Here is a 21,709-nt window from a genome sequence, read left to right as displayed (position 1 = left end):
CAGTACCTATGGGACCTTCTCCTGTAATGACATTTGTATTATAAAAGGACTAGAGACCTGGTGCATAAAATTCATGAACTCAGGAGAGGGGTGGAGTGTCCCTCAGTCCAGACTGCGGGAGGGTGCAGACCAGACCAAGGGACCCCACTGGTGTATGATCAGAGCTGGGGAGGCACCATGGGAGAGCTCCAGGGCGTGTCCGACCCTTCTCGCTCAGTCCCAGTTCCAATCAGCTGGATCCAGCAGCAAGCTAACCTACTGGTTGGAGCATCTGCCTTCTGATGGTCAGTTCACATCAGTGACTGTCAACTGTCTGCCCCCTGGTGGTAAGTGCATGTCATAGTGATAGGTTGGTCTCATGAAAATATGAGTTGAAGTATGTGACATGGCAACAGTCTTTTTCTGTTGTTTAGACAGACATACATCTATACTTAAGGAAATAATGAGGTTTACTTACTGATGACTGGTCTGATAAAGAGGATTTTTCTAACTCTGGAAGGCTTGCAATTATTGTTGTTCTATTGCCTCTTTCAGTAGCTATGAGTTCTATTGACAAGCCATCTCCTATGATGTGCCAACTTTTTATAGCCAACTTAAAAAAGAGAAAGATATGAAAGAGATTATTGCAGCACTAGAATAAAATCCTTAAATGTGATTTAGAATAAAAGATATATATATATATTTTTTTTTACCTCAATTGGATTACTGTTTATAATTGCAAACAAAATATTACTCGCTTCTGTAGCACTCAGTATGCCAAAATCTATGAAACGTTCCTCTATTTTGGGGGGTAACACAAAGTACTGAAAAGATATAAAAGAGCTAGATTAAATGTAGTTATCGAGAAAAAATGACTACATTAAGATATTCTAAGGTTTCTATATTTTATGTAAATATACACATATACACACACACAAAATATAATTAAGAATTTTGTATAATGAAAACATTTTGAGTAACTGAAAACACTCATGGCCTCTACTCAACAGCTTTTCTTCCTCTAAAGGCACATAAAGCAGCAGAAATGGAAAGGGAGAGGATAAGTGGCAAGAGCCTATAAGCAGGCAGAAAGCCCGTGGTCTCAGTAACACCACACGTCATGAAAGCAGCTACAAATATGTAATAATTTAAGCAAAACAAATGAAGGAGCAAAAAAATATGAAGACCTCCAGTTCTAATATTCTTATTGATGCCAGCTTTTTGGAGAACTACATCTATGTTCTCATTTACTTTTTTATCTTTTTATCTTCCTATCAGTTTCATTTATTTTATAAACTTTCATCAACTACTTTCAGGACACTGGATTTTTTTTTTTTTTTTTCTGTACTAGGAAGACTTATATGCTAAACTTCTGCTTAGATTACTATTCTAACTATGTAATTTTTTTAAATTTTTTTTTTTAATTACCTGTTCTTTTCTTCACCCTGATGCTGCCTGGTCTCTTCCCTACATAGTTCCTTCCTCACCCTCCTTGTTATCCCCCCCTAATTATGAATTCCCCCCATTTTGTGTTTAGCTTCCCCATTATTATAACAGTTTAAAAGCAAAATCAAGAGAAAACAGAATGTGGAGAAGATCTAAGTGGAGACTGTAACTAGAAGATTCAACTGTATCATGAGGGGAGATAGCTGCTGGGAAGGGTAAAAACCACTTTTCCTAAAGTACAGACTAGGGAGGAATTACATTTACTTGTAAAGCACAGTAAGTGGCAAAATGCAAGGGTGCCCAATAATGACTGCCTAATGATACCCGGAAATACAGAAATGAGGGAGAGGTTTAAATTTTAAAGGTAGATAACATACTTACATCTAAAAAGCCTGTATATACCCGCACAGGCAAATGAAATTTGGAAGCATTGGTAATGAGTAAAATGTTGTTATCTATGTGTACAGATGATGTGGATGGCATAAAAAAGAGGGTAAAAATGTATCCTGATTCGTTTGGAAGAATTAAGACTGGTTTGCTGAAGTTGTGAACCTAGGAAATGATGGGAGAGAAAAAACATCTTAGTATCTCCTAGCTGGTAGATCAGTGAAGTTAAAGTATGAGGGGTCTCAGACATACTTTAAACATTGTTTTGGCTTCCTCTGGTAGCAACACATCATGAATGAGGATTGCAAAACTGAAAGTGTTAGTGAGGTAAATTGGCCTTTCCACAGGATCAGCAGGACTGTCTCGGATGTGAAACAATGTCGCAGCGTGATCAAATCCCAAGTAACTATTTGAGACAAAACAAAAAACAAAATAAATCATTTTTATTTCCATGTGTTAACTTAAAATCCAAGTTCTTTTGTTGTGGGCAATAATTTACATTTAGCACTAAGGGCTGTTATCAGAGAACTAAAACTATTAATGTTTTTGTGACTGACCACATGATTTAAAACAAAATTCAAAATGCAAACTATTGACATGTAATATAAAGAACTATTTCCTACTGAATTATATGTAATAAAAAAGTTAAAACCAAGAACATAGTAACAGAAAGAGTTGTAAGCTAATAAAAATGTTTATCATTAAATTATAAACATCTTTATACCTACCAAGTTGGATATTAACTTATTGGTAACAGCAGCGATTTTCAATAGGCATGTCACAAGATTTTTAAAACATGCAATACCTGATTATTTAGTCAGGAGCACTGACCTCTTTTCCCTTAGATTGTTTAAAAAAAAAAAAAAAAAAAAAGAATAGCCAACAAAACAATATCAACACAATAGTGTGAATGAATCAAAATTATATCTATTTTTTTTTCCACATCTGCAAAAACTAATTTTTTGGTGTGCCCAGAATTTTAGTAACTGGTTTATGTGTGCCATGAGATGAAAAAGGTTGAAAATTGCCAGGTTACAGTATAATTGGTAAATGAATTATATATATTATCACCCATTTACAAAAAGTTGCAATTCTAGAACAGTGCATATGAGTTTATATAGGAATATATATGACTTTGTTTCAAGTGCCAGCATACTTTAGTAACAAGCCATGACCACTTCCATGTTACAAAAGGAATTTACAGAAAGGAAACAGTTCAACTGACTTAAACATTATTTAAAATTCATAGATTCCTGTTTCTATTGAATTACTGAGTCATCAAGATTTTATTTAAGGCCAAATCACATCAACCCATTTACCTTTTTCTTCTAAGTAAAATATAAACAAAATATAGAAGACTTTTCTTCTTTACAGTTCAAGTTGTTCTTTTCAACAATAATTCCTTGAGTTTATGAGAATTTAGCTACTATGTTTTTGCTAAAGTCAATAATTAGCAGAAAGACAGAATTTACTGATTAGTAAAAAGTAACAAAGCTTAAAGAGAAACTCACCCATCTAATACTTCTGCTTGATATGGTATTTCAAGTTTAGAATAACTCTTTTCCTTTGCTTTAACAGTGATTTTCCCAGAAAACTGAGATGGTTTTTTTGCCTTTGATGCTGAAAGGAAACACACACACAAGAAAATCTGTCACCTTTTGCTACCTCTAAAGAGTTTATACACAGAAGTGTGAGGGTGACTATGTGGACTGAAAAAATATTAAAAGGAAAACTGAGTTTTCAAGTTGAATAGTTTTACAGTATTTTAAATCAAATTATCACACTTAATAAAAAATAATGTTTTAATTTTCCTGTAATGAAACAAATAAGGAATTAGCAAATAAACACAATTCAGGAGGATTGATCTACAGTATTTGAGCTACTTCTCTGCAGCCATAAGCTTTGGTTTTGCTTATATTTATTTTCTTTGTTTTTTAAAATTTAAATCTTTATTGTTGAAAGTATTACATGTCTCCTTTCCCCCCCACTGACCTCTACTGGCTGCTCTTGCCCCAGCGTGGCTTATATTTATAGCAGGGCTTCTCAGCCTTGACACCATTGACATTTGTGCCAGAGTAACCCTTTGTTGTAGGGTGGGGTGGCTGTCCTGGGCACTGTAGGAAGTTCAGCAGCACTGGGGCCTCTATTTGCTCAATCAGTAGAAGCACCCCCAGCTGTGACAATCAAGAATGCCTGTAGGCACTGTTAAATGTCTCTGGGAGCAAAACTGCCCCTCACTGAGTCACTGGTTTACAGCCACACTAAGGTAGAAGTAACATTACTAGTGTGGCCAGAGTATTGCTACAAATGCCCATCGAGTTTTAAGCTCTGACCTTTTAGATTAGCCAACCCTAACTCACAGAAATAAGAGACATCTCCTCTCAGCCATCACATTGCCTTCACAGATGACATAAAACCTCTAAATTCTGTTCTACATAATTCTCACCGGAATTACAGAAGTAGATTAAGCTGGATCCAACCTGAGTACCTATAGGGTGTTCCTTTCAAAGCAAATAAAGCCACTTATTTTTATCCCCTTTAAAGTACTCCCAGAATGCTTGGAAGAAGTCACAGGTGGGCTGTGCAATGGATGCTACCCAACTCTGGCATAAACAAACAAAAAACAAACAAACAAACAAATAAAAAAGGTATGATATCTACTGTGTGGCTGGCTATGCACAGATGATGACTTAGATTTTTAAAACCCTATTTAGTTTCATTTATTTCTGCTTGCTATTTTAGCCACTCATGGTTGTTCTTAATTTTTCATTATTTATTCTGATGTAAAGTTGATCACAAGGGCCATAATTAAGGTATTTCATGATATCTTATAAAGTTTTATTTTAGCAAATGAAGTTTTTGAAAACCTCAAGAAAATTCAGTTAAAAATCCTAAAGAATAATGACTTTGTAAGAAAGATGCTTGCTTGGTAAGTCAACACCATAGAGTTGGTATGTATGTGTCTTCTGAAAATATTAAAAGTTAAATAAAACACATATTTCCTGGTGATTTTCACAGCAATCCCAGTGGTATTTTGTGTTGGGATCTGGGGTGACAGGTAGAATGTTGGAGGGATTGTCCACGATAATATAACCCACTTTTAACAAATACAGCACTTGAACAGTAATATATCAGACAAAATAGACTTTAAACAAAGGCTATAAGAGACAAATAAAGACATTACATAATGATAAAGGGATCAATCCAATAAGAGACTATCACCTTCATTTATGTACCCAACACAGGAGCACCTAAATATATAAAGCAAATACTGATGGATGGAGAGATTGACAATAATAGTCATAGTAGGGAATTGTAACACCCCACTGACATCAAGGGATAGATCTTTCAGAAAGAAAATCAACAATGAAATAGTAGCCTTAAATGACTCATTAGATCAGATGGATTTAAGTGATAATCTTCAGAAGAAGAATATACATTCTTTTCAAGAACACATGGAATATTTTCTAGGATAGACCACATGTTAGGACACAAAGTAAGTCTTAAATTCAAAAAGATTGAAAGCATATCAATCATCTTCTCCAACCACAACAGTATGAAACTAGAAATTAATCGCAAGAAAAACAAAAACAAAAACATGGAAGCTAAATAACATGCTACTAAACAATGAATGGGTAAACCATGAGATCAAAGAAGAAATCAAAAGATACCTTGAGAAAAATGAAAATAAAGACACAAGAACAAACAATCTATGGGGCACAGTGCAAATAGTCCTAAGAGGGAAATTCATAGCATTATAGGCCTACCTCAAGAAATAAGAAAATCTCAAACAATCTAACCATATACCTGAAGGAACTAGAAAAAGAACAACAAATAGCCCAACTTGAAAGAAGGAAATAATAAAGATCAGAGCAGAAATAAATGGAGTCTAAAAAAAAAATACAAAAGATCAATAAAACCAAGATCTTCTTTGAAAAGATAAACAAGACTGACAAGAAACAAAGAAAGAGGACTCAAATAAATAAAATCAGGAATAAAAGTGGTGAAGCAACAACTGACACCACAAAAATGCAAAGGATTATAAGAAAATATTGTAAGTATATGCCAACAATTGGTCAATCTGGAAGAAATGAATAAATTCCTAGAAACACACAATGTTTCAAAAGTGAATCAAGAAGAAATATAGGAGAGCCCAGTTTTAATTTAATTATAATGTATTTGCCAATACTAATTTAGGCTTATAAAATTATGTTATTTCCTTTCATAAAACATCCAAATAAGAGTTCTTGATGCTCTCTATATTAAGATGTTGATACAGAGGCCTTTTGTTATCAAAATAAGGGACTGTATTAGAAAAAGCTTAATACTTACCATCAAAACTAATACTTGCAACTTTGGTATATTTACTTTCTGAAGCTTTTAAGGTAATTGGTTTAAAGTGTACCGTTATGGCGTCATTTTGGGGTGTGGGTCGAACACTCTGCAAAGACAAAAATACAGATAGTAATGCTTTAGTCTAATCGTTCAGTTACATTACACTGGAAAGTATACTGGTAAAGTAAAGCAGAATCAAAATTTTAAAACTTTATGTGGTCCCTTTAAAATGGAGTAAGCCAAACCAATAAAATGTTAAATTAATTTCAGTAGAATATCTTTATGAAATAAAATGATCAAAAGAAAAATGTATGATAGATAAAAATCTGAAGACAAACTAGTACATGGGGTGTGAGTACATAAAACAGAAAAAAGGTATTTATTTTTTCAAGTGAATCCTAAGTCATAAATGAAGAGAAGGAGGCATGAAGATTTATGACAGAGTCCCTCTGAAAGAATCCGTATTACTGAAATTAGTCATCCTGCTGTATGAAGATGAACAATGAACATGAACTTGGGAGCTGCTGCAGACCCATTCTCCAGGGAGCTCTGTTTTATTCTCCAGGGAGCTCTGTGCAAGCATGGTGCTGGGGCCAGAGGCAGGGTTTCATTCCCAGCTGAGCACTGAGCAGTGATGTGATCGCAGGAATATGTAACCAGAAGAGGTCAGAATTCTTTAAACTTAATAAGAAGTAACTTGAACTGATGATCCTCACTGACACAAAGCACTTTTCATTGGAAGGAACTTTAAAGACCCCACCTTCTTTCCCATTTAGGGGTGAAGAGAACCACGCAGTACTGAGTCATGTTTTAGTAACTAGGCATCAAGAGGCAGAATTGGAAACAAGGGTCCGACTTGGCCCAGGGCCCTTCTTCACCTGACACCCCTTGCCCAAACATGCACTAACATAACGACTACACACACTGCTTTCCACCTCCTACAGGCAGAGCATCTCTGACCCACTGCTGGTAACTCAGCCATCAGCAGGTCTTGACTGGGCCTGGAACCATGGCCCTAAGTAGTTCTGTAGTTTCTGTGCCTGAAATCTTCACAGCGATAGCACCTGCCTCATGCTCTCACAATTCTACTCTTTTCCTTCCCATTTCTCTTTGACTACTCCTAATTTGCTTGTAATCTCTCATTGAGGCTGTGAGTTGATATGCTTATCTATACATACAAAAAGCCAGCCACGTAATGGCGAGAACAACCATAAGGAACGACCAGTCACTATGACGCCCACTGTGGCCAGCGAACCAGCTTGATCAGGGGGTGGGGCCACTTGCCAACCTCGTGGCCCCTCCCCACTGCCAGTCCACCCCTGATGGGACTCTCCCACCCCGATCAAGAGTGGGGCTGGCCTGCCAAATGCTCCCTCCCTTCCCCCAACCCTGATCAGCCCACCTCACCATGATAGACCTACAGACCCTCACCCCCGCTGGCCCCACTCTTGATCGGCCCCCCCACCCCAATCAGGGGAAGGGCTGGCTGGCCAACCACCCATGGTTCCTCCCTCAGGCTGATGGCCCCCAATCGGCACCCCCCACCCCAATCAGGGGTGGAGTCCGACGGCCAATTGCCTGTGGCCCCTTCCCCCAGCTGGCCTGACCCCAATTGGGGTGGGCTGGCTGGCCAACCTCCTGCTATCTCCTCCTCCCGACAGCCCAGCACCAATCAGCCCTGCACGAATTCATGCACTGGGCCTCTAGTATTAATATAGTTATTATCAATAAGCTTACTGCAATTAGCAACCACTTAAAGTACAAGTCTCTTCATTCCTTGAAGGGTGTGTGTGTGTGTGTGCTCAAAGCAGTTTGAACTGTAAGATAAACAAAAACTGGATAACGCTTCATTTGGTTCCATTACTCTGTACTACATGTTAATACTAGAGGCCCCAGTGCATGAAATTCGTGCAGGGGGGGGGGGGTGTCCCTCAGCCCAGCCTGCACCCTCTCTAATCTGGGATCCCTCTCACAATCCAGGACTGCTGACTCCCAACAGGCCTACCTGCCTGATTGCCCCCAATCACTAACTGGTCACCCTTAATGGGATTGGGCCTAAACAGGTAGTCAGACATCCTTCAACGGGTCCCAGATTGGAGAGGGTGCAGGCTGGGCTGAAGGATACGCCCTGGCCCCAGGCATGAACTTCGTGCACCAGGCCTCTAGTAGTAATAAGCTCTGACTCTGCCTTGGCCAGATGGCTTAGTTGGTTGGAGTATCATTCCAAATACCAAAAGGCTGCAGGTTTGATCCCTGGTTGGGGCATATACATGAGGAGTGATTGATGTTCCTCTCTCATTGATATTTCTGTCTTTCCTTCACCCCCCCCCCCCAAAAAAAAAAATCCTTTGATGAGGATTAAAAACAACAACCCTGACTCATTTTCACTATTTGGGAAATCCATGAGCCTTATAGAATTGTTGCATTAAATAAGGTAATCCCTGTGAAGAACCTCGCATGGAGCAAATAAAAGAGAAAAGGGGTACATGGGCCTATTTGATTCTATCATAAATGTACTGAACACTAACTTTTTTTCATTTACATTCTTAGGCTTAATTGCTAATTTCATTTTTCTAGGAAATGTTTATTGAAAAAGACATTTGCTGTGGTCCATTCACCGTATGTAAAAAGTTGGACCAGAATGTTGGGCTATGTAAAGGCACTTTCCCATTAAATCTCTAAACCTAGCATGTCAAACTCGTGGACATGCTTGCTCTAACCCTGACACTGGAGAAGTGATTGTAGGCCTGAAGTCTGTCCAACAAGCACAAAAGTTCCCACTGTGACCTTGCTTTTGGTCTTTTTGTGTACCTAAAACTATTTAATGGCACACCAAATCCACTAAAGGAGTAAAAGTCATCTGTTCTGTGTATATGTGTGACGGGAAGTGGGGGCCCTAATTTATAGTATGCTACTTAGGAAACTACTACGTACACTGCCAGTTAGAAGGAACACCTGTGACAAATGTTAACAGCATTCTACTCTTACCTACAATACTTCTTTCCTTCATGATTTCTCTTGCCAACACATCTGAAATTTTTTTTTAATCTCTTTTTACCTTCCTATACATTAAGTCTAACAACCAAACCTGATGGACTCTGTATAACCTGTTCTTCTTTGCCACATAGGATTTACCAGAATCCACATGCCTTTTATATGATTCTGTCAACCTCATAAACTTGGGTTCAAACTTAGCTTGGAGAAGATCACCTACTTTCCCTTCTCATCCTTCAAATTCGGTGGTTAAGGCAAAATAGGTTTCTCACATCATACTTAGAATCAAGTTGTCACCAGGTCACCACATTTTAGAGGAAGAGTTTAATTATTTTTAACTTTGCCATAAGTTTAAAAACAAAGAATACATAAATTAGTAAAAAGATAAGTAAAAACTTACTGTTATTGGTACATCTTTTGTTCCTGAATTTAATAAATGAAGATTTAAAACTTTTGGTAGATCTGTTAAAATTGAGGAAAAGAAATATTTCTTAAAATGGTGTGTTTTATAGCAATTTAGAATCTTATTAGATATCAAATTGAATCTATTCTAGAATGTGAAATAAAATGGCCATCACATTAATAAAAATAAACATTAGTTAGGAATCACCTTAATCATACTAGTAAGGACAGTGAGTGTTACAAAAACTGCCCCTACCTTAACAAACCAAACCAAAACATTATTTAGTGAAGTTGACATTAACACTTGTAATTTTCTAGCAAAGTATAATGAAGCAAATTAAAAATGTGCAATGTGAAACCATCATATTAAAACTGAGTCTAATATTAAAAAATGGATCTTCAATTTCAAACAAGCAATTTTTAATTACACATGGCCCACAGACATCCCAAATTACAAGTACAACACAGAGGTTAAGGGTGCTAATCCCCATGTATTTGAAAATCCACATATCACTTTGACCCTCCTTAAACTTAACTACATTCTCTCCGTATCGGAAGTGGGAATGGTTCCAAGACACCCAGCAGATTCCAAAATCTGCAGAAGCTCAAGTTCCTTATATAAAAAGGTTCAGAACTATAAAGTCTGCCCTTCACATCCACATATTCCCAACCACAAACTGACAATCTGGTTTTCAATGCCTGGTTTGTTGAATCACAACTGCTAAACCTGGGATACAGAGGGACAATTGTATATTTATTGAAAAAATCTGCAGAAACCGGTTTGGCTCAGTGGATAGAACGTCGACCTGCAGACTGAAGGGTCCCAGGTTCGATTCCAGTCAAGGGCATATACCTTGGTTGCAGGCACATCCCCAGTGGGGGTGTGTGTGTGTGTGTGAAGGAGGCAGCTGATCGATGTTTCTCTCTCATTGATGTTTCTAGCTTTCATTTTTTAAGTTTTTATTTTATTTTTAAAATATATTTTATTGATTTTTTACAGAGAGGAAGGGAGAGAGATAGAGAGCTAGAAACGATGAGAGAGAAACATCGACCAGTTGCCTCTTGCACACCCCCTACTGGGGATGTGCCCACAACCAACGTACATGCCCTTGACCGGAATCGAACCTGGGACCTTTCAGTCTGCAGACCGACGCTCTACCACTGAGCCAAACTGGTTTCGGCAATGTTTCTAGCTTTCTATCTCTCTCCCTTCCTCTCTGTAAAAAGTCAATAAAATATATTTTTTTAAAAAGAAAAAAATCTGCATATAAACAGACCTGTGCAGTTCAAACACATTGTTCAATGGTCAACTACACTCTTACTTTTTCCTTAATAAATCTTTAACTTGATTGTTTTCAATTTTAGAATTTGAATTCTTTCTCTGACCATTTTGGACACATTTTTAACATCATGTCATTATAATGCAATTAAATAATATCTAGACAAAAATCCAGAAGTAGGTGTGGAATTGGATTCCAACACTGGGATGCTATCTTGTGCCTCAACTTCTATTTAGAACACCTTTCTGAAGGTGTCCAATGACCTTGCTTTGCCGTCTGGTAAGCAATGGTGTCCCTCAGAGGAATGGGGTATAAACTGCAAGGATTCTCAGTTTCCCCAAGTAGATTTCTACAAGATCATACAACCCACAAGAAGGAACTTTCAAAGCTGAATAACAAAGGGGTTAAAGTAGAACCATTTAGTACAAACAGGGTGTTATAAAGACACTGTCTCTTTTTTTACCTTGTGTCCGCAGTGTACCAAAATCTAACATTTCTGTTGAGGAATAAATTCCAGGAGCTTGGAAAGAAGAAAAATAAACAATTATATTTCACTTTTCCAGAGTCAGATGCAATGAAACAAACAAACAAACAAACTTTCAGTGCCTTTAGTTTTCCACGAACCTGTTGTAACTTCAACCTCAACAGGAAGAATGATGAACTCTGTGCTGTCTGAAGCGTTAGTCTTTATTCTTATGAAGGCTGTGTGGTTATCTGCTTCTCTGGAGGAAAAACTGGCTCTCATCACTCCCTTGGTTTCATAAGGAGGAATTTCCTGACAAGTTAACAGACCATAATGTAGCACACCTTTTATAATGTTGCAAAGCCATCAGTTATTAAATAAAAAAAAACACACAAAAAAACATGGACCGAAAAATGCATAATTATTTTATACTAGAGGCCTGGTGCACAAATTTGTGCACAAAGGGGGTCCCTCAGTCTGGCCTGCAGAATAGGGCTGAAATTGGCTCTCCAATATTCCCCAACGGGTCCCAGATTGTGAGAGGGGAGGGTGCAGGCTAGGCCGAGGGACCCCACCAGTACATGATCGGGGCCGGGGAGGAATGTGGGAGATTGCTAGGATAGGAGGGACTGTGGGAGGGATCCAGGACATGTTGGGTCCACCTCGCCCCAGAAGCAAGCTAACTACCAGAAGTGTCTGCACCCTGGTGGTCAGTGCACATCATAATAAATGGTTGAGTGGTCTTAGCATATCATTAGCACATTATGCTTTGATTGGATGAATGGCTGACCAGACTCTTAGCATTATTAGGCTTTTATTATATCGGATACTTACTAAGAAAAAATACAATGATAATTAAATATATTCCACTGACTATAAAATACATTCAATTTGGGAGGATGTTAAAATGTCAAAAATGTGCATTGCCACTTTCAAAATCATTAAAAGGTAGAATTAATCTATAAAGTCAGTTGTTCTTCAATGTATTGGTGGTGCCTCGGTGTATAATTCAGTCCTGAAATGCTCTAATCAACAGAAATGTCACTGCCAGAAGGAAGGTTTTGCAGGAGCCTTTATATGGATAACCAAGAGAGCTTCCTTTCTTTTAAAACCTAACAAAAACAAGTAGGGCTACCGTTTGCCAAATGTGGTCAGGAAGGCTGTAGTCATAGAAGACAGCACCAATTTTCAGGCACTAGAAAGAAGACGTTGAAAAAATAGGCTTTTTTGGGAAGTGTAATTCTTTTCCTGGTTTTAGAACAATCTGGTTTTCCTTGTTTTAGAACAATTCTGGGATGATCAGAATTTCTCTGCACTTTTTGGCATATTTTAGGAAATCCCTGTGTTTTACATTTTATTGTTCTTCAGTCACCCTACTCTCAACTTGTTAAAGTAGGAAAGAGGCGACTGCAACCCTCCTGGGCTACTAGAGCAAGACCATCCATTCATCCAATTTGCCCATCTCTGGGAGCTGGCTTGGTCTCTGGATTTTCAGGTACTGAAATGAGTTGGGGGTGAGGTCAAGGCCAACTGACGTTTTTCTCTCTAGCTTGGTAGGACTAAGAGTCACTTTATCTTTTCTTTTTCTTTTTTTTAAATTTTATTTTATTGATTTTGTACAGAGAGGAAGGGAGAGAGATAGAGAGTTAGAAACATCGATGAGAGAGAGTCATCAATCAGCTGCCTCTTGCACACCCCCTACTGGGGATATGCCCGCAACCAAGGTACATGCCCTTGACCGGAATCGAACCCGGGACCCTTCAGTCCCCAAGCCGACGCTCTATCCATTGAGCCAAACCGGTCTCGGCACTTTATCTTTTCTTGTACTCACTGGGAATATTAAAACATTATGCAATTTCTGCTACCATTCATTATAGTTCTTAAATAATTAGAAATCTGAATTCTCTTATGTTTATTAGATACCCATTATATTTCATAGCAAATTCTTAGTTCTTCTATCTAAATATACAAATTTAATACCTTATTAAGTTAATTTTCTTAAGTATTGTTTTTATACACTATTTTTCTCAAAGGCTTTTCAAATAATAACAATTATAAGGTAAAATATTTTGCAGAAAGGATATAAATGGACCATCTGTTATGTATTGCTACCGGATAGTGTGTTTCTATATCTGAGCAGTTTTAGCTGATTACTGACAAATTTGCTTCTAAATTTTTAAGTCCTAAAAAAGCCCCACATATCCTTTCACTGGTTGAGACAGGTGTTTAACAGTGCAATTCATAAATAAATATTGAACTTCAGAACTTTTCAGAGTGGCACTGTCACTGTGAGTGGCCTTGATCCAAAAGCTGCATTTACTTACTATGTCTTCTCCCCCTTTGATTAAAGCATGGTAGATGACATTAAAACCCAAAAGTTGCCTATCACAGGAACCTTGGCAAGTAAGGTAGTTACAACATATTCATTAATTTGGTTAATATTTGGTATTCTCTAGAAAAAAGTGGTTTTCTATGCACTGACACAAACTACTGTTAAATATTCAACATTAAAGTGGACATTTAAAAATTTCCAAGTCATAAAGGGCTTGACTACGTTTGCTCTGCAAATACCATCTCATCGAATAAGTCCGATGGGTCAATTCTCTACCTTCAAAAATCGAATGGAACCTTTCCACAGGGTTGTGTTGTTTTTTAAATCTTAGAGTAAGCAAATTATAAACAATTAGATTCAGAGACACCTTTACTAATATAAAAAAAATCCCTTCCTTTCCACACAATGGATTAAAGATGTCACCAATTTTATTCACTACTCTTTCCAAAAGTGAGTTTTCTCTCACTCTCTCATCCAATTTTCAAATATACTAGTATTTGATATAAATGTAATATTAAGACAGCAATTAAGAAAACATCACCTATATTTTTTCAGGTGATGAGGAATTAAATCTTTTGTGCGGTATTTAAGAAAATCATTGGTTTTGTGCAACCACATGTGAGAAGAAAATGTGTTAGTACTCACCCACAATTTTTTGGTCCCTCCTTGCTGACCTGTTGGAAGTTCTAGGTGAAGATCTCCTCCACTAGAGTACATTTCTACAACCTGCGACAAAAGAGCCATGACAGTTAATATGCATATCCTCAATGCATGAAATTTGCTGTGAAATGGAAATAAGTTTGATAACCTAATTATTATCAGAAAAGATTTAAAAACATTTATAGATATAAATGTAGGATAAGTGTCATGTCATATCACCAGAGTCAGTGCCCCATAAGTGTAAACAATGGTGGTAGTTTTAACAAAAACAAGTTGACTTTGAAATATAAAACTGTGAAATAGTGTGGGTATCTAAAATACTGAATTTTCAAAAATCCATCCATAGGACACTTACAGTTTACGAAAACGATCAAATTATAGAAATACAAATTCTTATAGTAACACAAATGCTTTTATATTCACACATCTTATTAAAGGCTAATATGCAAATAGACCGAATGGTGGACCACCAGGAACAAAAGAACAACTGGTTGCTATATGTGCACTGACCACCAGGGGGAGTGTGCGGAACATGGTGGTTGTTGGCTGCAGCAAGATGGTGGAGCAGGTGGTGGTACAGCTTGCACCTGGCTTGCACCCGCTGCTGGCGCCAGCCCCAATTGCTCCTCACTTGGGTACGAGTGGAGCCAGCACTGATAGGGCGTGGTAGTGGCAGCGGTGGGAGCAGGGCTGTCAGCAGACATGGGTCCAGGGACAATGGCGAGAGGGGCTGGGCAGGGGTGTGGAGGATAGGCCAAGACCCACCCCTGGGCCTATTTCAGCCTTGTGGCCCACAGTTCCTTTCAAGGTGCACAAATTCAGGCACTGGGCCCCTAGCTTATAGTAAGTCCCAGCAGTGGACCTAATAACTGCTATAATTGTGAAACAGTGAAGAGTATATTTCCTGAGACATATACAACAATTTTAATGTAGTAAGAAACATTTGGTTTCCACTGGCCGCAAAATCACAGGTGCTGCCAAAACCGATTTGGCTCAGTGAATAGAGCGTCAGTCTGTGGACTGAAAGGTCCCAGGTTCGATTCCGGTCAAGGGCATGTACGTTGGTTGCGGGCACATCCCCAGTGGGGGATATGCAGGAGGCAGCTAATCAATGTTTCTCTCTCATCAATGTTTCTAACTCTCTATCCCTCTCTCTTCCTCTCTAAAAAAATCAATAAAATGTATTAAAAAAAAAAAATCACAGGTGCTGTTAATGCCTCTATGGCTTGTACCCATACTCATTATTTTTTAAAGTTGTTTTAATGAGGTATAACTGATGTACAACAAACTATACATCTTTAAAGTATACAAGATGAGGTATTCTGCCTGACATATGTATACAGTGGAAAGCTACCACTTCAATTAAGATATGTCATATACCAATTACCATCTAATTTCCTCATGCCCTTCAAACCACTGTCCCTCTCAAACCCTCTCCAATCCCCAGGTAACCACTGAGCTGCTCTAGTCCACGCTAGATTCATTTGTATTTTGCAAAGTTTTACATAAATGGGATCACAAGTCTGTATTCTTGTGTCTGGCTGCTTTAAATCAGTATGATAATTTTGGAATCCATCATGTTGTTGTATGTATTTATAGGCCAATTATTTTCAATTCTGTGGATTATGTAATAATTTTTAACCCATTCACCTAGTGATGGACATTTGGGTCATTTCCAGTTTTTGGTCATCACAAATAAAGCTGCTATGAACATTGCATTTATAAGTCTGTGGATGGACGTCTGCTTTCCTTTCTCTTAGTAAAGACCTAGGAACAGAATAAGTCCTGTGGTGGGAGACTTCCCTTTAATGGCAGGTAACCCTATTTCCTAATAAAGAAATAGTATATTTAGTGCCACTCCGAGACTCTGCCCCATTCAAGTGGAATACAGAAACCCTCCTAGCTGAGACACTTCTGATCCTCATAGCCAATTGGCTTGGAGATCAACGCTTCCCAGTGATACCAACAACAAGCAAGGCTTAACAACAAGACTGCACACACAGCCCACAAAGGGCTACACCAAGACTGTCCACCTCAGGTAACTGGGAGGCTGACTCACTGAACCATATAGGACACCTTAGCACACAAAGCCACCCTACCAACTCAGGGAAGCTGTGAAAATGCCAAGACAAGGAAACAGATCACAAACAAAAGAAATGGAGGAAAAGAAGAGACTGGATATAGAGTTCAAAACCACGCTTATAAGGTTTTACAAGAATTTCCTAGAAAAGGTTGAAAAGACCTACGAGGAGATGAAAGGGGATCAACAAGAACTAATAAGGGATCAACAAGAAATAAAGAATACATTGTCTGAAATAAAAAATATTATACAGAATCCTAAAAACAGAATGGAAGATCGCAAGAATCAAGCCAAAGATTTGGAACATAAAGAGCCAGAAGACACTCTTCCGCAGAAGCAAGAAGACAAGAGAATCCAGAAAGTTGAAGATAATGTAAGAAACCTCTGGGACAACTTCAAGTGAACCAACATCAGAATTATGGGGGTCCCAGAAGAAGAGAGAGAGCAAGATATCGAAAACATACTGAAAGAAATAGTGACAGAAAACTTCCCCTACCTGGTGAAAGAATTAGACTTACAAGTCCAGGAAGCGCACAGAACTCCAAACAAAGGGAATCCAAAGAAGACCACACCAAGACACATCATAATTAAAATTCCAAGAGCAAAAGACAAAGAGAGAATATTAAAAGCAGCAAGAGAAAAGCAGGTAGTTACCTATAAAGGAGCACCCATACGATGTCAGCTGATTTCTCAACAGAAACCATGCAGGCCAGATGGGAATGGCAAGAAATATTCAAGGTGATGGATAGCAAGAACCCACAGCCAAAAATAATCTACCCAGCAAAGCTATTACTCAGAATCGAAGGCCAGATAAAGAGCTTCACAAAGCCGAAACCGGTGTGGCTCAATGGATAGAGCGTCAGCTTAGGGACCGAAAGGTCCCGGGTTCGATCCCGGTCAAGGGCATGTACCTTGGTTGCAGGCATATCCCCAGTAGGGGGTGTGTAAGAGGCAGCTGATCGATGACTCTCTCATCGATGTTTCTAACTCTCTATCTCTCTCCCTCTCTGTACAAAATCAATAAAATATAGTTTAAAATAAATAAATAAATAAATAAAGAGCTTCATAAATAAAAAAAAGCTTAAGGAGTTCATCACCGCCAAACCAGAATTATATGAATTGCTGAAGGGGGTTCTTTCGGAAGAGAAAGTAAATAAAGATAAAAACTACAAACAACAAATATGTAACTATCAACAAGTGAACCTAAAAACCAAGGGAATTAAAAAAAAATCTGATGAATAATATTAACTGGTGAATATAATAGAATCAGAGGTATGGAAGGGGAGTGAACTGATAATTCTCGGGGAAAAGGGGAGAGGAGGGTGTGGGAAGAGACTGAACATAAACTGTGCACCTATGGATGAGGACAATGGGGGGGTGGGGAAAGGGCAGAGGGTGGGGTGGGAACCTGGTGGAGGGGGGGAAAAATGAACTTTTGTAATAATATGAACAATAAAGATTTATTAAAAAAATAAAAAATAAATAAAAAATAGTATATTTAATTATGCAAATCTTGGGTGATGTAATAAGAGAATAGGTGGAAATCTCAGTAGTTTTATTACAAAAGTTCTCCAGGGGCATATAAAAAAAGAACAAAGAAGGAAACCAGTAATACTTTAGTATAAACTTAAAGGTTTTTGGTAAGTGTGGAACTGTTAAAGAAATGCACAGGGCAAAGACTAGTGAGTTAGGATTTTTTTGGAGTATTACTACTTGTTTTCTAATTTCTTAAAACAGTGTTTGTTCCCTTAAAGTAAGTATTAACAGATTAACTGATGGGGTAACTATGGAACTTTTTCTGAAACAAACAAAAATTAAAAAGTAAAAAACCCAACCCTCCCCCCAAAATAAAAAACCAAAAGAACCTCAAAACAAAACAGAAAACATCACATTATTTAATTTAACCTTCTAAGGAATTAAGGAAATAAGTGTAACAAAGTTTGGAAATAAAAGATTCAAAGTTATACTACTGATAACAGGAAAATAAATGAGAAAATAGGGACAGAAAAAAATCTAAATTATAAAATCAAAGGAAAGTTTATATTAAAATTAGATATGTGACATATTTTTTATTTTTAGTGCAGTACTATTTATCCTAATTTAATCAAGTCTAGGGGGAAAAAATCCAAAAATATAGATATAATTTACTTTTAAAATTCCCACAAAGAATGTTTATTTTTGCCCACACATATGCTCATGCAAAAGAATGAAAAAGGGTTGACCTGACACACACCAAGATAATATGAATAGTATTTACAAAAGGGCATAGATTTGGAGTTGTGCTAAGACAATATTTACCTGCTTCAATTGTTATTTAAGTTTAAATTCGTTGAAATAAAATAAACTGTTCAGTTCTTCAGGAACCCTAGCCACAGATTCAAGTGCTCAATAGCAATGTGTGACACGTGCCTACAGTACTGGAAAGAGCAGATACAGCCCTAGCCAGTTTTGCTCAGTGGATAAAGCATTGGCCTGCGGACTGAAGGGTTCCAGATTCGATTCCAGTCAAGGGCACGTGTCTGGGTTGTGGGCTTGATCCCCAGTAGGGGGCATGCAGGAGGCAGCTGATCAGTGACTCTCTCAACATTAATGTTTCTATTTCTCTCTCCTTCTCCCTTCCTCTCTGAAATCAATAAAAATATATTTAAAAAAGAAAAGAAAAAGAAAAAGAGTAGATACTGAAGTTTTTCTCCATCCCAGAAAGTTCCCACTGGACAGTGTTAGATTAGGAAGGAAGACGTTTGAGGGAACTTTTGCTTTATACTTGTTTGAATTAACATTTTTCCCAGGGAAAACATACTCGTGTGTGTATTGTACAATGAAAAAAATCAGATGCAATTCCTTGCTTTACAACATTTTCTTAAATTTAAGGTTAAGATTAATGAAAGTATAACATATTATAGAACTATTAGAGGTCCAGTGCATGAATTCATGCACCATTGAGGTCGACACCACGGGGGTCGCTTGGCCTGGCCTGCAGGATGGGGCCAAAACTGGCTCTCTGACATCCCCTGAGGGGTCCCAGATTGTGAGAGGGCACAAGTCAGGACAAGGGATCCCACCAGTGCATGATCGAGGCCAAGGAGGGATGCGGGACATTAGCCAGCCAGGGAGGGACTGTGGGAGGGCTTCAGGGCATGTCTAGCCTGTCTTGGTCAGTCCTGATCAGCCAGACCCCAGCAGCAAGCTAATCTACCAGTTGAAACATCTGCCTCCCTGGTGGTCAGTGCACATCATAGCAAGTGGTTGAGCAGCATTAGCATGTCATTAGCATATTAAGCTTTGATTGGTTGAACGACCAACCTGTCAACTAGACACTTAGCATATTAGGCTTTTATTACATAGGATTAGATTAAGGTAACTTCCATAGAGAGTTCCAGTTATAAAATACACAAGTCCTGGGAATGTAAAGGTGACTATAGCTAATAATGCTGTTTTGCATATTTGTAAGTTGCTAAGAATAGATCTTAAAAGTTCTTGACACACAAAAAAACTTGTAACTATGTGTGGTAATGAATGTTAACTAGACTTATTGTGGTGACATTTCACAATATACTAGTATACAAATAGGAATCATTATGTTGTATAAATAAAACTAATATAATATTATATGTCAGTTATATATCAACCTTTAAAAAGCCCATCAAGTAGGAACTTAGATAAAAACAATGTTTCCCTCAAGAAGAATGCTTTCCAGATAATCTACATTGGTTTAAAGACAACTTTGGTCTTTTTATTTGCTTTCTTGTGTGTGATAAAAAGTATATTGGGCTAAAACTTCTTGAATTAAAATGTTTAACTACTAGATAAAGACTCAATGAACAAAAGAAAAAAAGTCAGTATTGAATCCAGAGAGAACTGTTGTAGCTGACAGCCTGATGACATGAGGCCGAGGAGAAAGGCTCAGTTGTAAGGCCTCGTGAACAACTGTGGGCCGCCATGCCCAGGACGCTCCTTCCGCTCCGGCCTCCGGAGGGCGCCCTAGAGTTCTGTCACCTCACTGCAGCCGTGCGGCAGCTCATGCAGCAGGTCTGACAGAATGAAGAACAAGCTTGTTTTTTTCAATGTCTTTGACTAAAAATAGTCAAAACAAGAAAGCAGCAAGAATTTATGAGGTTTCTATACATCATTACCTAAAGTAGAAAATACATCATTACCTAAAGTAGAAAAAAGATAGAAATGAGAGAGTGATGGTGATGAAGATGTACACTTTCCATGTACAAGCAAGCAGGACATAAGATTTCTCCGTTTGTGATGAAGCTAACTAATAAAAAAAGGGGGGGGGGCATCTGCTATACTTTCAACAATAAAAATAAATTTAAAAAATTAAAATTCGGGCAGAGTATTTTTATTAGTAGCGTTCCTCAGCCAGTGCTGGGTAAAACTGCTTTCTAAATACTTCAGCACAGGGTTCCTAAGCACTTTGTAATTCAAGCTCTGAAAATCTCATCTTCTTCCTCATTTCCCCTTTCATTGTTTATGAACATGTCTACCAGGGGGTTCTTGGATAATAAAAACCATTTTGGTTACCACAGCTCTGCAGCTTATCACAATATATAGTGTTTCCCTCCACCTGTCATTTTCAAGATATTATAAGTCCTGAGGGTTGGTCCTAATGACTCTGGGTGCTCTCGGTGTAGATATTAGGAACCACTCAGGAAAGCAACCGCATCTTCTTCCAACACAGACAACAGAACTAGATAAGCTATAGCTGCGATTGGGAGTCACTAGGGATGTGGGTAGGGTTTGGGAAAATATCTGAAGGAGCCACACACCAGCCACACCCACTGTGGAAAAGACCAAGAACCAGTGAGGAGGGATTTCAAATTTGAAAACAACTACTACTAAAAGATTGGATAAGATAAAAAGTCAGATTTGAAAAAAATTTCCCCTGGCAGGTATGCTAAGTGGTTAGAGCATCAGCCCACACACCAAAGGGTTCCAGGTTTGATTCTTGGTCAGGGGTACATGCCTGGTCAGGGGCGTGTGCAGGAGGCAGTTGGTTGATGTAGGAGAGACACTCTGATGTTTCTCTCTGTTTCTCCTTCCCTCCCTTCCCCTCTCTGAAAAGCAATAGAAATAATATTCTCTGGTGTGAATTAAAGAAAACAAAACAAAATAAAAATAAATTTGCTTTTAATCATGATTCTTTTTTACCCTTCTCTTAAGACTTCAATTTCAAGATTACCATCACCAAAAAATTATCAAAAATAGGTAAAAAAAAAAAAAAAAAAAGTATAAACTGTGTTTTTAAAAGTTTATATTGGACCAGAAAGAGATTATATGCAAGAAAAGTACAAGCCTTGTATAGTGGAAAATTCTTCTTCAATTAAATGCAGAGCTGCTTAAAC

The 21,709-nt window shown here is 38.0% G+C and overlaps 1 protein-coding gene across 2 annotated transcripts in view; it reads right to left on the bottom strand.

Annotated features, from left to right (window-relative positions):
- Positions 1-21,709, bottom strand: part of TMEM131 (transmembrane protein 131) — a 161,187-nt gene that overhangs the window by 48,956 nt on the left and 90,522 nt on the right. For both annotated transcript variants that reach the window (XM_084900319.1, XM_084900318.1), the window contains exons 8-17: positions 14,264-14,344; positions 11,448-11,598; positions 11,287-11,343; positions 9,542-9,603; positions 6,145-6,253; positions 3,324-3,432; positions 2,065-2,218; positions 1,807-1,977; positions 693-803; positions 458-592 (exon numbers count right to left, since the gene is read on the bottom strand). In XM_084900319.1, the coding sequence (XP_084756445.1) occupies positions 458-592; positions 693-803; positions 1,807-1,977; positions 2,065-2,218; positions 3,324-3,432; positions 6,145-6,253; positions 9,542-9,603; positions 11,287-11,343; positions 11,448-11,598; positions 14,264-14,344 (1,140 nt within the window). The remainder of the gene's footprint in view (positions 1-457; positions 593-692; positions 804-1,806; positions 1,978-2,064; positions 2,219-3,323; positions 3,433-6,144; positions 6,254-9,541; positions 9,604-11,286; positions 11,344-11,447; positions 11,599-14,263; positions 14,345-21,709) is intronic.

This window comes from Pipistrellus hanaki (assembly GCF_964339955.1).
Source record: "Pipistrellus hanaki genome assembly, chromosome: 12".
NCBI lineage: Eukaryota > Metazoa > Chordata > Mammalia > Chiroptera > Vespertilionidae > Pipistrellus > Pipistrellus hanaki.
This window is presented reverse-complemented; position numbering and strand designations above follow the sequence as displayed.